Below are 18,041 nucleotides of genomic sequence, written 5' to 3' on the forward strand. Positions count from 1 at the left end.
GAGGGCAGGAGTGAGGGATGCAGAGAAGGAGGGAGGGAGAAATGGGAAGAGAGTAGTGCAGGGTTCACTGAGAAAGACCAAGGCAGTGAGAGTGGGAGGAACAGAGGGAGTGAAGGAGAGAGAGAGAGAGAGAGAGAGAGAGAGAGAGAGAGAGAGAGGGAGAGAGAGAGAGAGCAATATTTAGAATGTATTGTCATGCTTTTGTGTGTGTGTGTGTGTGTGTGTGTGTGTGTGTGTGTGTGTGTGTGTGTGTGTGTGTGTGTGTGTGTGTGTGTGTGTGTGTGTGTGTGTGTGTGTGTGTGTGTGTGTGTGTTTGCATGTGCATGTAAAATACTCGTGTACTTGTAGTGCATTCTTGCTGACCGTAGGCTACTATAAAGTAACTCAAGGTCACTGTACGGCTGAAACACAACCAAGGAAAATTGATTCCACGCCTGCATCTGAAATAGCAACAACCTTTCATTTATCAGTCTTATCTTTGCTGAACAGAGATATGCACCGTAGGTAGCCTTGTTGTTTGCTGTAAAACCTTTAGTCTCTCCCAGTTGCCTCGCCAATTACTCTCAAAGTGTTCCCTGACCCGACTGATGGCACGTCTCACTGAGATACGCTACCTTGAAATTCACTTCTTATTAAACCTTTTTCTTCAGGAAATTGACCTTTTCCCTGGAACTGATAGGCCTATGAGTTTCAACCTTACCCTGCTATAATACCAAACTAAAAGCACGTGAGAAAAAGACGAAAGAGAATACATATATGGGTATGTGATTGATAGTGTGAGAAAGAAACAGACAGAGACATAGAAAAAAGAAAGAGGGAGGAGAGGTTATGAGAAGGTATGAGATCACTGTAAAATCAGGGTTGGATGGAGTCGCCGCTTAGACACTGATCTTAGGTCAGATTTCCATTTCCCCCTAATGGTTATGGTCAGGACCTGTGGAAAGTACGCTGATCCTAGATCAGAGGCTTTAGTCACTTACTCGCATCTCACTACCCACCCAGAACATTATAGATTAAAACAGCTTAACCTGCTTTATTATTAAAACACACACACAGCTAATCCTATAACTCTACTTTTCAGAGATAATTATTACAAGCTAAATGCCTCCTAAAGGGATGTGGGAAGGCTTTAATATGTCCATACATTGTCGATACACACACTCACTCATACAGTATACTCTATATACATACTGGCTTCATGTGAAATGGCATCCTATTCCCTATCTGGTGCATTTCCTTTGGCCCTGGTCAGAGGTAGTGCACTATGTAGGGAATAGGGGGCCATTTGGGATGCAGCCACACTGTATGTAACTGTAGCTGATGCTTAGGGTCTCTCTCTCTCTCAATGCAATTTCTATTCAATTTAAGGGGCTTTATTGTCATGGGAAACATATGTTAACATTGCCAAAGCAAGTGAAGTAGATAATAAACTAAAGTGCAATAAACATTACACTCACAAAAGTTCCAAAGGAATAGAGACATTTCAAATGTCATTATGTTTCTCACTCACTCACTGACTCACTCACTCACTCACTCACTCACTCACTCACTCACTCACTCACTCACTCACTCACTCACTCACTCACTCACTCACTCACTCACTCACTCACTCACTCACTCACTCACTCACTCACTCTCTTGTGTTAATTAGTCTCTCTCACTCTCTCTCTCTCTCTGTTAATTAGTCTCTCTCTCTGTTAATTAGTCTCTCTCACTCTCTCTCTCTCTGTTAATTAGTCTCTCTCTCTCACTCTCTCTCTCTCTGTTAATTAGTCTCTCTCTCTCACTCTCTCTCTCTCTGTTAATTCGTCTCTCTCTTTTGCTCCCCCCCTCGTGTAGCCAGCGTAGTAAGGTCTGTGTTTATGGTGACCATGTGTCTGGCTAGGGGTGTGTGGGCAAATGTGTGTGAGTGAGTACATTTTGAGATTGCATGTGTTTGTATGAAGTAGCCGTGTATGTGTCCATAAGTTTGTATGAAGAAGTGTGTGTGTGTGTCTGTCTGTGTCTGTAGGTTTGGAAGTGTATGCATACATCCATGTGTGTGTGTCTGTGTGTGTGGTACACACTCCAATACACACTCACAAAGCCATAGTTTGTGTTTGTATGCAATAGCCGTGTTTTTGTGGGTGTCCAGCCGTTTAAAGCCAGGGCAGTTTTCATGGGCTGGAGACACTGCCATCACACACACACACACACACACACACACACACACACACACACACACACACACACACACACACACACACACACACACACACACACACACACACACACACACACACACACACACACACACACACACACACACACACACACACACACACGCCAATGCCATAAACACTGGGGAGAGGCTAGACGTGCTTCTCAATCACCCCAGGACGGAGTGACTGTGGGTGGGCTAAGACAGGACCTCGCTCAGGACTCAGGCCAACTGTGTGTGTGTGTGTGCTCACCAAGCAAACAGTGAATGTAGCCACTATGAAGGGGCTGTGTGTGTGACTGGGCAGGGTTTCATCATAGTGATGTTGCAGTCTCTATGGGGTGATGGTTGTATGCTCTGGTTGAGGGGAATAGGGAGGGAGACCCAGTCAGAGAAGTTATGGGGTCTGTTACTGTGTTTGACTCTACTTGTTGTGTTCTCTGATGTCATGAGGGAAGTCAACAATGGGGGATTTCTTTCCTGTGGTGGATTGGGAAGGGGAAGTTTTGGCTTGGATTGTGTGTTTGTGCGTGAAAACTGAAATTTAAGGATAAGAATAATCAGACTCTGACCGCATTAAACAGCCAATAGACTTGGCCGTGTGGAAATTATACTCAGAAATAAATTATTTAATCTTGTCCAGGTTTTTGACCGCTGCTGATTCGTTACTCTGAAAATATGACAAATTTTCCTTCCCAGAAAAGTCTCAACCAACCAACACTAACATTTCTCTTTTTCTTTGTGTTTCAGATTACACAAGGACTCCACCACTATGGCGCCCTTCCTCCCCCTCCTCCTCCTCCTCTCCTCTTCCTCTGTTCTCTCCAGTGACTGTCCAGAGGATTGCTCTTGTCAGGCCCAGGGTTCCATCTTCTGCATCCAGCGTCGTTCCACTGTCGTCCCCCGCGGCCTCCCTTCTTCTGTGAAACATCTCTACGTCTTCCAGAACGGCATCAATACTTTAGCCCAGGATGACTTCACAGGTAGGTAGCGTCGAGGTTAGAGAAGTGGGCCAGAAACTGGAAGGTTTCCAGTTCTAATCCCATGTGAGACAGGAAAATATTTGTTTAGGAGTGGGCCGGCAAATGGAGTGTTGCTGGATCAGTGTCCTGGATGCCATTTCCTGCTGTTGTGCCCTTGAGCAAGGCACTTGACCCCTGAACTGCTACCCTCTGCTCGAACCTTTCCAACCTCTGTATGTGTGTCTTTCGAGGGTTTGGAATAAAGTAGAACACAAGTTTTTCCATTGTAAATCCGTATGCATTGGAATATAAAGTGATCATCGTCTTCTTCTTCTTTAGACCTGGAGGAACTGGAGATGCTGGACCTGTCCCAGAATAAACTCACGGAGGTCCCCGATGGGGTCTTTGAAACTCTATCTTCGCTGAGGAATCTCGATTTGTCCGCAAACTACATTACCCACATCGCCAAGGATAGCTTCTCCGGATTGGTGCAACTCGAGAGGCTGTATCTCCATGGCAACCGCATCAAGAGCATCCAATCGGAGGCCTTCGAGGTTCTGGAGGATCTTCTGGAACTGAAGCTCCAGGAGAACCAGTTGACCGGTCTCCCAATGCTCCGTCTCCCCAGGCTTCTCCTCCTTGATCTCAGCTTCAACTCTCTCCCGACGCTGGGTCCCCAAGACCTCCAGACCCCCCACCTCGAGTCGCTCAAAGTGGCTGCGTTGGGGCTCACCACCCTGGACTCAGATCTGATGGCCTCCCTGGGGAACCTCCATGACCTTGATGTGTCCCAGAACCAGCTGGAGGGGATGCCTGAAGCATTGAAGGCCACCCGGGGGCTGATCATGCTCAGCCTGGCTGCCAACCCTATTGGGGAGCTCCGGAACGAGGACTTCCAGGTAAATACATTTTCTTAAACATGTGTCAAATATTTCTGTAATTGATGGGTCCATAACACATGGCTTATTCCCTGAAACTGCTGCATGGGATTTACTATGGCAAGCCTCTGGTCCAACCTATCCAAACTGCCTGTGTTTGTATGTTTTTTAGTGGGGTTGGGATAATTTGTGAACATTGGACAATAAAGTATTCTTCTTTTTCTTCTTCTTTTCCAGAGTCTGGTGGGTCTCCAGGAGCTGGATATCAGTGGGCTGAACCTCCAGGGCTTGCCCCAAGGTTTCTTCCAGCTCTTCCCCAGGCTGGGGCACCTCACGGCGGCTGAGAATCCCTTCAACTGCCTCTGTCCTCTGGCCTGGTTCCCTGGCTGGCTGAAAGAGAAGAATGTGGATCTGGGACGCACAGAAGAGACAAGGTGCCACTTCCCACCAGTGAATGCTGGCAAGGTATTGTCTTCATTTTTTGTAATTCTAATACTAAATATATTTTATTTATTTTTCCTGTGAAACACATTTAGTTGCTGGCTTGTATGAAATGGGATACAAATAAAGTTTGATTTGATTTGAAGGTGCTGGCGGAGCTGGACCATCAAGATTTCGGCTGTCCACCTACGACCACTGTCATGACGAATGCCCTAGGGGAGGGGAGTACTTCCGCACCCCCCATTCCGACTACATCCCCTGGAAACACACATACCAATGCCATCCCACCACCTCCGCCATTCCCTAGTGATGAACCATCCTCAACGGAGACAGACATTGAGAGTCGTCCCCCTCCTCCAGCTTCTCCGACTTCCGCTTTCAGGGACCAGGGGGATGAGGGCCACATATGCCCGCCAAACATCTGCCTCAATGGGGGTACGTGCCGCTTCGATCCTCTGGGACAGCTTGGATGTCTCTGTCCCCGCGGAACTATGGGCCTGTACTGCGAGAATCTGAAGGAGTCGTCTAACCACAACCAGCCCCCTCTCCAAACCTCCGCCCCCGAGGTTTTGGCATCCATGGTCGCCCCCATTGTAACCTCTGATCCCAATGACATCAGTTCCCGTCAGGTAACCTCCACGTCCATCCTCCTCGACCTGCACCGTTTCCTCGAGACGAGGCCGCACATCCGCGGTATTAAGCTGACCTACCGGAACCTCTCAGGGCCCGACCGGCGCCCCATGTCCCTCAGCGTCCCCGCCTCGTACCCAGAATACACCCTCCGAGGGCTCCGGCCCAACTGTACCTATTCGGTGTGCGCCAGCCCCCTGGCAGAGAGGGTGAATGGGGGTGGAGGCGGTGGAGGTAGCCCTACCGAGGGAGGGTCTTGTATGGAGGCTCGTACCGAGGGAGGTCCCCAAGCTTCGTCCTTGGAGCCCCAGGTGGATGATCAGAGCCAGCTCACCTACACCCTCATCCCAGCCTTGGCTGCTCTCGCCCTGGTCACGGGGGTGGCGGTGGTGGCCATCCTGGTTATTTTTCTCCGGAGGAGACGGGCTCACATGGAGCTGGAAGGGGGTGAGATGGAACCAATGGAACTGGAGGGCCTTAAGGCTTGTCTGGAGAACGGCGTGGGGAACGGGGGCACCCTACCCCACAAGGGAGCGGATATCGCCCCCTGTCACACCTCCACCCCGACCCAGCCACAAAATGGCGGATCGTCACATCCCCTTCCACAAAATGGTGGTTTAGAATATGACGCCCCCCTCATGAAGGGACAGGGGCACTGTCCATCGAATAATAATGTGGCATCCTTGAAGCCATCGTATTTCTAGAAACTCAGTCTGTTGTCTAAATAGATTTCTTAATATTTCTCAATGAGACTCAATGTACTCAATGACATTCAGAGCTATGGAATGGAACAGAAGTAACTACCCCTGTAGAGGGTAACTCTATGCCCCGTTATCTCTAAGTGGATGGGAGGACTCTACCATTATGAGGCAGTGAAAGGGGGGTGTTTTAGCTCATCCAGCAGAGTTCAAGTTGATAGAAATGTAACAAGTATTTAAACCTAAAGTGCAATCGCCATGCCAAAAAGGGTCTGTCTTATAATCGGATTGAAAACGGAAGTGCCTTCTTGCATTGACATGATATGCTGTAATAATGATGCTTTTATTTTTGAAATGTTGATGTTTTTAAAAGAACTGCATTGAATGAGCAATCCTGTTGCTGGATCAGGAGGTTGTGAAAGCAGGGTTTGTGGAGGTATGGGGAAGGCACAGAGTCAAGGTTTGGAGGAGTAGAGGTGGGGTGCAGAGGTCGAGATAGAAACACAGGTGTGTGTGTGCTCTGTAGGCTGTTCAGCACTTCCTGAAATGAACGAGGCACCCCTCCCCACCTGCCCCCTGGGAGAACTTGCACTGAAGAGAAGAGAAACTCTCTGCAGCATTACAACCCTTCCCAGAGACTTAACCTAAGGTAGTGAAATGCTGATTCTGTAGAGATGGTACCACGGACAGAATACAGTTTTAGACGACATTACCACCGGTCAGATATCCCTTCATCCTGCTACACCCCCCCAACGAACTGGTATTATCAACTCCCACCAGGGTTGATCAACTTGCTGTGAAAGGCATGTGGACTAAATGAAGAGAAAAGGCAAGGAGACCCTATTCCCTTTAAGTGTGCTACGTTTGACCATTAAAATGTTGACATTTGAGTCATTTAGCAGACTTACAGTTGGTGCGTTCATCTTAAGATAGCTAGGTGACACAACCACATATCACAGTCGTAGTAAGTACGTTTTTCCTCAATAAAGAAGTTATCGGTCAAGTCAGTGCTAGTAGGAAAAAAAACTAGAAAAGACTAGTGCTCTGGTCAAAAGTAGTGCACTATATAGGGAATAGGGTGTCACTTGGGACGTAGCCTCTGTCCTTAGTGGTGTGGTCAGTAGCTGTGATGGACGCTATTTGAAGGTTGTTGTTGTGGAGCGGGTTTCATATGATGTTTTTGTAATGTGTTTTGTATGTATTTTTTTATCATGGATTTCTCTGTTGCTGTCATGCTGTTTCTCCAGTCTTGTTGTAGTCAGAAATGTTGATGCTGTATTGTATTGTGCTGTTCCCTCAACACGGCAAAGTGTTGGGGTCCATTTAGTTTCAATTCAGAAAGTTTAGAATTGAAAGGGTTCATTTACTTTTAAAGATGAGTTTTCCTTTGTTCAATAGGTCATTCCAATTCACCTGAATTTACTGAATTTAGATTCAATTTACCCCTACCCAAAACGCTTCAAATTTTGATCATGTAAAAATTGTTCACCAAGTAAATGTGAATAAGAAGTGTCAGAAACAGCAGACTCTAAACTCTGAACTCCCACACTCTTCTTCTTTACTGTCTAAAACCAGTCTGCCAACTACAATAGCCTGCCAAAGCGACATAAGGACATGGTTAGCTCCAGAAACCCCAATCCTTGTCCCAAATGACACCCTATTCTCTACATAGCACACTACTTATGAACAGAGTCCTATGGGCCCTGGTCAGAAGTAGTGTACTTTAGAGAATAGGGTGCCATTTGGGACGCAAACCTAGTCTCTTTTTGAACGCTCAAGCTCCAAAACTGTCCTCAAAGCTCGGTCACCGCAAACCCTGAGCCATTAAAGTGGCACACACACATGCCAAAAAAAGCATGAGAGTTCAAAGACTTTGAGAGCAATTTACTATATGTGTCGAAGGAGTGGAAACCAGTCATTTCCTTGACTTGCTACTGACTGTGGCGTTTTGAAGATATTCTCTCTTTCTATTTTTCTCTTTCTGTGTCTCTGTTTTTGTCTCTCTGCTTCTCTCTCTCTCTCTCTCTCTCTCTCTCTCTCTCTCTCTCTCTCTCTATATATATATATATATATATATATATATATATATATATATATATATATATACACTGTTCAAAAAAATAAAGGGAACACTAAAATAACACATCCTAGATCTGAATGAATGAAATAATCTTATTAAATACTTTTTTCTTTACATAGTTGAATGTGCTGACAACAAAATCACACAAAAATAATCAATGGAAATCCAATTTATCAACCCATGGAGGTCTGGATTTGGAGTCACACTCAAAATTAAAGTGGAAAACCACACTACAGGCTGATCCAACTTTGATGTAATGTCCTTAAAACAAGTCAAAATGAGGCTCAGTAGTGTGTGTGGCCTCCACGTGCCTGTATGACCTCCCTACAACACCTGGGCATGCTCCTGATGAGGTGGCGGATGGTCTCCTGAGGGATCTTCTCCCAGACCTGGACTAAAGCATCCGCCAACTCCTGGACAGTCTGTGGTGCAACGTGGCGTTGGTGGATGGAGCGAGACATGATGTCCCAGATGTGCTCAATTGGATTCAGGTCTGGGGAACGGGCGGGCCAGTCCATAGCATCAATGCCTTCCTCTTGCAGGAACTGCTGACACACTCCAGCCACATGAGGTCTAGCATTGTCTTGCATTAGGAGGAACCCAGGGCCAACCGCACCAGCATATTGTCTCACAAGGGGTCTGAGGATCTCATCTCGGTACCTAATGGCAGTCAGGCTACCTCTGGCGAGCACATGGAGGGCTGTGCGGCCCCCCAAAGAAATGCCACCCCACACCATGACTGACCCACCGCCAAACCGGTCATGCTGGAGGATGTTGCAGGCAGCAGAACGTTCTCCACGGCGTCTCCAGACTCTGTCACGTCTGTCACATGTGCTCAGTGTGAACCTGCTTTCATCTGTGAAGAGCACAGGGCGCCAGTGGCGAATTTGCCAATCTTGGTGTTCTCTGGCAAATGCCAAACATCCTGCACGGTGTTGGGCTGTAAGCACAACCCCCACCTGTGGACGTCGGGCCCTCATACCACCCTCATGGAGTCTGTTTCTGACCGTTTGATCAGACACATGCACATTTGTGGCCTGCTGGAGGTCATTTTGCAGGGCTCTGGCAGTGCTCCTCCTGCTCCTCCTTGCACAAAGGCGGAGGTAGCGGTCCTGCTGCTGGGTTGTTGCCCTCCTACGGCCTCCTCCACATCTCCTGATGTACTGGCCTGTCTCCTGGTAGCGCCTCCAATCTCTGGACACTACGCTGACAGACACAGCAAACCTTCTTGCCACAGCTCGCTTTGATGTGCCATCCTGGATGAGCTGCACTACCTGAGCCACTTGTGTGGGTTGTAGACTCCGTCTCATGCTACCACTAGAGTGAAAGCACCGCCAGCATTCAAAAGTGACCAAAACATCAGCCAGGAAGCATAGGAATTGAGAAGTGGTCTGTGGTCCCCACCTGCAGAACCACTCCTTTATTGGGGGTGTCTTGCTAATTGCCTATAATTTCCACCTGTTGTCTATTCCATTTGCACAACAGCATGTGACATTTATTGTCAATCAGTGTTGCTTCCTAAGTGGACAGTTTGATTTCACAGAAGTGTGATTGACTTGGAGTTACATTGTGTTGTTTAAGTGTTCCCTTTATTTTTTTGAGCAGTGTATATATATATATATATATATATGACTCTCTCTTTCTCTGACTCTGTCATTCTCTCTCTCTCCCTGTTCCCCTCTCTCTGTTTCTCTCTCTTTTTCTCTTTATTCTTTTTTCTTCCTCTTGTTCTCTTTCCTTTCCTTTTTCTCTCTCTTTGTTTCCTTCATCCCTCCCTCTGTCTCGGTCAACAAGGTTCTTGGCCGTGTTTTCAGGCCTGTTTTGCTTACCTGCAGCCAACTAGACTATGAAAAGTTCATACGGAATGAAAAGTTAAAATGGAATGAAAATCGCGCCGTTCTGATATATTTATCTCTGTTTCCTGTCTTGGAGAATGGGAAGTACAAATGTGTCACCATTCTATTTCTTTTTCTGTTTTCTTTCTCTAATTTTTGTTGTTGTTCTTTTATTTTATTGATCCCTCTCTGTCTCTCTCTCTGCCTGTCTGTCTGTCTCTCTCCGCCTGTCTCTCTGTCTCTCTCTGTTGTTGTTGTTGTTGTAACACTTACCTTAAGGAAAATGTGCCTATTTCTGTGACCTACTCTACAATTTCACTACACCAGTTTATGTCTTGGAAGATAGAAAACAGTTTCTCTGTGTGTGTGTGATTCAATATTTTAATCCAATCCAGCCCAGGTATTCATCCCTATTCTCCATCAACCATCTTATTTTCTACTGCCTGTCTTCTTTCTCTCCTTCTTTTACTGTCTTTCTTCATGCTCTCAATCATCCAACAGAAACCAAGAACCATACGCTCATATATCTGTTCACTAAAACCTAAACTGGAAGAAGAAATCCTATACAGCTTTATATACTGTAGCATGAGGGACTGGACATTTTTGAAATATTTTCAACTTGCTTTGTTACGTTCTCTATTCATTTTGGGAAAGCCTTTGTCTTATTATTTTAATGTTTTGTTTTTCAGTAAAAAAGTGTTTATGTTTTGTATATGAAATGACATTAAAAAAAGAATATGAAAAAAATATCTTGGTCATATCTTGGTCAGTGACTCTCTAGCCCTGTTTATACCTTGTTCTAACATGTGGCCTGTGTTCAGATCGTGCACACGATTACAAGAGGCATTGTGATCTGATTGTGATCAGATCTTATAAGTGTAAACAGACAAGATCAGGTCAAGATCAGAATGAATGTCGCATGTTAACGGCAGGTATAAACAGGGCTTCTGTCTTTTAGGTTTTTGACACCATAGACATATACATCATTGTGTGAGACCAAGCGTATCATAAAACACTCACAAATACTACAGTACAGTACACACACGTACTACATACACATACTACACATTTATTACATCAGTTACTAAATCCCCTTTAAACTCCTCACAGTAGTCAATATGGACCAAACACATTTACTACACATTACATCAGTCACTAAATCCCCTTTAAACTCCTCACAGTAGTCAATATGGACCAAACACATTTACTACACATTACATCAGTCACTAAATCCCCTTTAAACTCCCCACAGTAGTCAATATGGACCAAACACATTTACTACACATTACATCAGTCACTAAATCCCCTTTAAACTCCCCACAGTAGTCAATATGGACCAAACACATTTACTACTGTACATACTATACACTGTACATACTATACACTGTACATAAACGTATTACATTACTTCACCTCAGGTCCTCAAGCGTACAGTAAATTCTGGTTGAATGTGACACAGTGCTTAATGACCCTAGTAATAAAAGCATTAGGGCATTAGTCAGTCTTTCCTACTGACTGGGGATTTAAGGAACGACAGCCAGATGTGTGTTGCCAGCTTGTTGCAAGGCCGTTCCCAGAAATTATAGATAGGAATACACACACACACACACACACACACCACACACACACACACACACACACACACACACACACACACACACACACACACACACACACACACACACACACACACACACACACACACACACACACACACACACACACACACACACACACACTTTCACTGCATCCCTCATCCCCCCTCCCTTACAACCCCCTCCCCACCTCTTACTCCAAACCCCAAATGATGGGTTTATGACGCTGTGTTGGTTACTGGAATGAACAAAAGTTCTTGTATTTTTCCTTAATCACCAAGTTTTTGCCAATGGGAAAATCTGACAAACATAAGACAATTTAAATCCTCTAAATGAATACATTAAAGTCCTGGTTGTTTGCTTTGTGGGGAGATTGGTAAATTACTGCAGTACCCACCAGTACTAGCCTACAAGGTTCAGAAAACACACACACCACCTCTCTCTCTCGCGCTCAGTGCCACTCTTTGTCTCTCAATTCAGTTCATAGGGCTTTATTGGCTTGGGAAACATATGTTTACATTGCTTAAGCAAGTGAAATAGATCAACAAAAGTGAGAAGAAACAAAAAAAATGTCAACAAAAAACAGTAAACATTAGACTCAAAGGTCTCTCTCTGTCCCTTTCTCTCTCTCCCTCTCTTTTCCCCCTCTCTCTCACTCACTCCCTCACTCTCTCTATCTCCCTCACTGTCCCTCCCTCACTCTCCCTCTTTTGCTCTCTCTCTTTCTCTCTCTCCCTCTGTATTTCACTCTCTCTGATTGCTTAATTGTCATGAAATACAATTTGTAAATATTGCCAAAGCAGTATAGTGGTCCAGCAGTTCAGTAAATACAGTACAGTACAGTACAATACAATGAGGATAATGAACTACAGTTAAGTAATTCCCAGCTTTATGTCATTAGTAAATACATTTCCTCTTTGGGTAGCCATGTCTTTTTGTGTCTACCTTTTTCTATAGCCAATTGGTGGTCGCTGAGCCTGTACTTGGTCAGGATCTGTCTCTGTTTTGTATCTCTGCCAATGTGGATTCTCTTTTGAGGGCCCAAATAGCAATTTAGTTTATTCTGAGTTTTTGTTAAATTTTTTACATTTGTCAATAAGGTTTTCATTTCTGGAACAATCTGATTGATTTCCCTGTGTGTTTGGATTATAGGGTTGTTTAGTGTTTTAAACAGCTGACATAGGGGACTCTTTTCAGGGTTCAGCTCTTCTTGGGTGTCCAGTGCTTTGAAATGTAAAAATGTTTTGGGGCTTAATTTCAAATGGTGACAAAATTTGAGTGTCCTTTACAATTAAAGGGAATCTTCCGAGTTTCGCTCTGCATGCATTATTTAGTACTTTCTTTTGGATATTTAGATAATTCTGCAGAATTTTGTATGTAGATTTTCTATTGGGTTTTTCTCTCAATGCTTATAATCGTAATTACAGGTTGGACCCCAAACCTCTCTTCCATATAGTACAATTGGTAAAATTACACTGTTGATTATTTAGCACTGGATTTGGATAGAAATAATTATTGGTGATAAAATGCTTTGCAGGCTTTTTTCTTTTAGTGTATTCACTGCCAGTCCAAATCCACCAGAGGCTCTGATTGTTAGTCCCAGGTAGTTGTACCATTGGTCATGTTCAACCATGGTGAAGGAGTTTCTGCTGCTCTGATTCCTGGCATTTTTCTGGAAAATCACAACTTTGGTTTTCTGAAAGTTCATGTTGATTGCCCAGTTGTTGCTGTATTCCCGAATAATGTTAAGTTGTTCCTGTAAACCTTGCTCTGTTGGTGACAGTAAAACAAGGTAATCTGCGTAGAGCAGGAATCTCTACCTCATCTCTGAGGGTGAGTCCAGGGGCTGTAGATCGGTCCAACGACACTGCTAGTTCGTTGATTTGGACGTTGAACAGGGTTGGACTTAATCCTTAAGAGTCGTTTGACACACCCGTGCGTTATGTTGTGTGAGGAAGGTCTGTATAACAGTTTCCACATGTTACTGGTGACACATATTCTCCTAGAGTTATTAGGGTCTAATTTGTCACCTGTTTTATATATGGGGGTTATGAGCTCCTGATTCCAAGTATCAGGCAAGCAGCCACTCTCCAAAACCAGGTCGAATAGTTTGAATAAGGCATCCTGCAACTCAGGAGTACTGTGTTTAAGCATTTAATTCCTGATGCTATCAGGGCTACATGCCTTTTTGTTGTTGAAAGTTCAGCGTGTGTAATTTGGTAATTTGGTAGTCAATTAAATACAATGAAATTAAATACAAATCATTAAAATCCAGATGGAAAATATTTACACAAGAAGCAACCTAATATCACACAGTCAAACTCTCAGTCATTTAGTAAGTTCACCATTATTTTTAATTGTGTGTTCTAGAGCTGAGTTTTCCTTGCATATTTTTGGGGCTTAAAGTAAGGTCTTCTGATGGTAATATTCCATAGATATTTTCAATGTGATCTTTTCAAATGTTTGCATGTTTTGGTCATTCCTCTGTTTTCCATTTAGACCATTCCATTTCTCCCAGAACTGGTGTCCATCAATGGAGTCTTCAATCGCTTTGAGTGTTCTCAAAATGCTTCCATCTTAGGCTTTGTTTGAATATTCTTTCAATGATTCACAATATTGTTGCCCTACATCTCTATCCTGCGATTTGTGATGTTTTCTATTTGATAAAGATAAAAAAATATATATCCTTAAATCATTTCTCTTTGTCACGTTCATTGGAATAATCGGACCAAGGCGCAGTGTGAGTTATATTCCACATCATTTATTAGAAAGTGAAACTTAGAAAAATACAAAAACAATAAAGAATAAACGAACCGTGACAACAATGCAACTACACATAAACAATATCCCATAACCCACAAGTGGAAAACAAGCTACTTAAGTATGATCCCCAATTAGAGACAACGATAGCCAGCTGCCTCTAATTGGGAATCATACCAAACACCCAAACATAGAAAAACTAAACTAGAACCCCACATAGAAAATAATAACTAGAAAAACCCACAGTCAAGCCCTGAACTACGCTACCATAGAAAATAAGAGCTTTCTATGGTCAGGACGTGATACTCTTTTTGAGGTTTCCAATTAGCACAGTTTTTTATTTTGCATACATTTGCTTTTGTGGCTGCTTTATGATAGATCTCATTACATTTATTCACAGCCAAATCTATGTCAGGGAGGTTTGGGCTGAACGTACTTGAAAGGAAATCATTGATGCAGTTTGTAGTTTCTGAGCAGGGTAATGCTGTATTGAAGTGTGATGCGCTGTCAGGGGCCCATCTATTCATTTTATTTATTTAGATTAATCATTGTACAGGGCTCTGTTTGTGTGGTCTTTGGGTGGAGAAGTCTTTTCAAAAACACACTCTCTCTCTCTCCAGTCCTTCTCAGGCATCCTGTTCTGTGTCTGTCTCCATGGGAACCAAATAAATGGACAGAAACAGAACTCCCTTCTGCTCTGTTCCGAGCAGGACTCATGTCTCAGGTATGTGAGTCAGCCACGCTGTGGTGATGACATGGCAGGTTGCAGTAGCCAGACCAGCAAATATATCACTGGGTCGTCAATAGTCAGGCCTTGAAAACATACATATAGATACATGACTAGGGGCCCGATTCAGACTTGAGTTAGTAGACTTAACATGGGTCTGCATTTTTGGACTTAAGTCCATGTCAAGTCAATTTATCTCAAGTCTAAATAGGGTCCTAAGCTAGGCCTAGAAATCACAAGAGATACAACCAGACTTTATAATGCATACGTGTTGTGCCACACAGTCCTCCGATAGAGTCATCAGTAAAACTTTAACAACTTCACACTGGACACAGACGTCAGTACAACGTCTAGTTTTGATTGACATTTGGTTGAGCTGTCAACTAATGTGAATTCAACTTGAAATCAACAAAACATTTCACCATGACATTGGATTCAGGTTAAAAGTTGAGCGAAACTCCCTTACATTGATGACTTTTTGCAAATCCAATCAGTTTCCCACGTTGATTCAACATCATAACTTAGATTTTTTTTTGGTTGAAATGATGTGGAAGGAAAGTTGATTGGACCAGTTTTTGCCCTTTGTGTTGTAGTGGTGGTGTGTGTGTAATGTACCGATACTCTCTTACCTGTGTCGTCCCTCCTTCTTCTTACTTTCATTTCCGATAATGAAGAAGGGATGAAGAAAGAAGGGATTATTTTCCTCCTGGCAGGTGGCATTGTGTGCCAGCACCATTGTTCCTGCTGAGAGGCTCAAAGCAGCCATTGTGATTTTCAGACGGGGCATGTTTTTTAAATTAACTTTCCAAATTCCTCAGTAAACGTTTTTGCTTCCCTTGCTCTTTGTAAACTCAGCAAAAAATAAAGAAAAAAGAAACGTCCCTTTTTCAGGACCCTGTCTTTCAAAGATAATTTGTAAAAATCCAAAGAACTTCACAGATCTTAATTGTAAAGGGTTTAAACACTGTTTCCCATGCTTGTTCAATGAACCATAAACAATGAATGAACATGCACCTGTGGAACGGTCGCTAAGACACTAACAGCTTACAGACAGTAGGCAATTAAGGTCACAGTTATGAAAACTTAGGACACTAAAGAGGCCTTTCTACTGACTCTGAAAAAACACCAAAAGAAAGATGCCCAGGGTCCCTGCTCACCTCAGTGAACGTGCCTTAGGCATGCTGCAAGGAGGCATGAGGACTGCTGATGTGGCCAGGGCAATAAATTGCAATGTCCGTACTGTGAGACGCCTAAGACAGCGCTACAGGGAGACAGGACGGACAGGTGATCGTCCTCGCAGTGGCAGACCACGTGTAACAACAGCTGCACAGGATCGGTACAACCGAACATCACACCTGCGGGACAGGTACAAGATGGCAACAACAACTGCCCGAGTTACACCAGGAATGCACAATCTCTCCATCAGTGCTCAGACTGTCCGCAATAGGCTGAGAGAGGCTGGACTGAGGACTTGTAGGCCTGTTGTAAGGCAAGTCCTCACCAGACATCACTGGCAACAATGTTGCCTATGGGCAAAAACCCACCCTCGCTGGATCAGACAGGACTGGCAAAAAGTGCTCTTCTCTGACGAGTCACGGTTTTGTCTCACCAGGGGTGATGGTCGGATTCTCGTTTATCGTCGAAGGAATGAGCGTTACACCGAGGCCTGTACTCTGGAGCGGGATCGATTTGGAGGTGTGGACTGGGGCGGTGTGTCACAGCATCATCGGACTGAGCTTGTTGTCATTGCAGGAAATCTCAATGCTGTGCATTACAGGGAAGACATCCTCCTCCCTCATGTGGTACCCTTCCTGCAGGCTCATCCTGACATGACCCTCCAGCATGGCAATGCCACCAGCCATACTGCTCGTTCTGTGCGTGATTTCCTGCAAGACAGGAATGTCAGTGTTCTGTCATGGCCAGCGATGAGCCCGGATCTCAATCTCATTGAGCACGTCTGGGACCCGTTGGATCGGAGGGTGAGGGCTAGGGCCATTCCCCCCAGAAATGTCCAGGAACTTGCAGGTGCCTTGGTGGAAGAGTGCGGTAACATCTCACAGCAAGAACTGGCAAATCTGGTGCAGTCCATGAGGAGGAGATGCACTGCAGTACTTAATGCAGCTGGTGGCCACACCAGATACTGACTGTTACTTTTGATTTTGACCCCCCCTTTGTTCAGAGACACATTATTCAATTTATGTTAGTCACATGTCTGTGGAACTTGTTCAGTTTATGTCTCAGTTCTTGAATCTTGTTATGTTCATACAAATATTTACACAGGTTAAGTTTGCTGAAAATAAACGCAGTTGACAGTGAGAGGACTTTTCTTTTTTTGCTGAGTTTATGTTTGTGTGTTTTGTGAAAGAAGAGCATTTTTTATTCTAAAGACTGTTGGATGCTTGGCTGGGGATGTTTGTTAAGAATAGCATTAAGAATAGTGTTAAAAACAGACAGTAGAGTTTCTTGTGCGATTCCTTTTCTTCTGTTGTGCATTTTCATTATTCTGAATGATATGTTTTTCTTCTCATTTTAACTTGCTAGCATACATGGAATGGCTGTAAGGAAAGTCAAGTCTGGAGTAGTGTCTGGTGTTTTGATGCATGAGGTAAGGGGTTCGGGGTCTAGAATAATGCATTATTGCATAGGATGAGGATGAGGGGAAGTTTGTATGCGGACACTATCCAAATAATCCCTAAATTAACAAAAACTTGACCTTCACAGCCTGTCACTCAAAACTGTCGTGATGTCCCTTTGTGTCTGTAATAGTGCAATAGAGGGAAAGACGGGAAAAGATAGAGGGAAGAAAAGAGAGAGAAAAAGGGAAGATAAAAGATTTTAATTTTTTTGACAAATATAGCTTTAATTAAAACAGGCCAGTTTGCAGATGGTGTAAGGGTGGAAAGGGGGAGGAGCAATGATCCCTCAAATGTTTTTCGGCACTGAGCAAATGTCAGGTCTGCTGAGCGCAAACCTGAAAGTGGTGAAAATTCCATGCAACTTCTGGTGTGCGTTTACTGTGAACACAGGCTGTGCCCGCTTTAAGTTGCAGTTTTAAAGGGGCAAACTAAATCAAATCAAATCAAATGTATTTGTCACATACACATGGTTAGCAGGTGTTAATGCAAGTGTAGCGAAATGCTTGTGCTTCTAGTTCCGACCATGCAGTAATATCTAACAAGTAATATAACCTAACAATTTCACAACAACTACCTTATATACACAAGTGTAAAGGAAT

The 18,041-nt window shown here is 44.0% G+C and overlaps 1 protein-coding gene across 1 annotated transcript in view; it reads left to right on the forward strand.

Moving 5' to 3' along the window:
* Positions 1–10,471, forward strand: part of LOC106590506 (vasorin) — a 32,899-nt gene extending 22,428 nt beyond the window's left edge. The window contains exons 2-5 of the mRNA XM_014181594.3: positions 2,951–3,183; positions 3,502–4,061; positions 4,278–4,505; positions 4,628–10,471. Of these exons, the coding sequence (XP_014037069.1) occupies positions 2,973–3,183; positions 3,502–4,061; positions 4,278–4,505; positions 4,628–5,815 (2,187 nt within the window). The 5' untranslated portion in view covers positions 2,951–2,972 and the 3' untranslated portion in view covers positions 5,816–10,471. The remainder of the gene's footprint in view (positions 1–2,950; positions 3,184–3,501; positions 4,062–4,277; positions 4,506–4,627) is intronic.
* The last annotated feature ends 7,570 nt before the right edge of the window (positions 10,472–18,041 follow it).

Source organism: Salmo salar, chromosome 02 (assembly GCF_965601325.2).
Source record: "Salmo salar chromosome 02, fSalSal1, whole genome shotgun sequence".
Classification (NCBI taxonomy): Eukaryota; Metazoa; Chordata; class Actinopteri; order Salmoniformes; family Salmonidae; genus Salmo; species Salmo salar.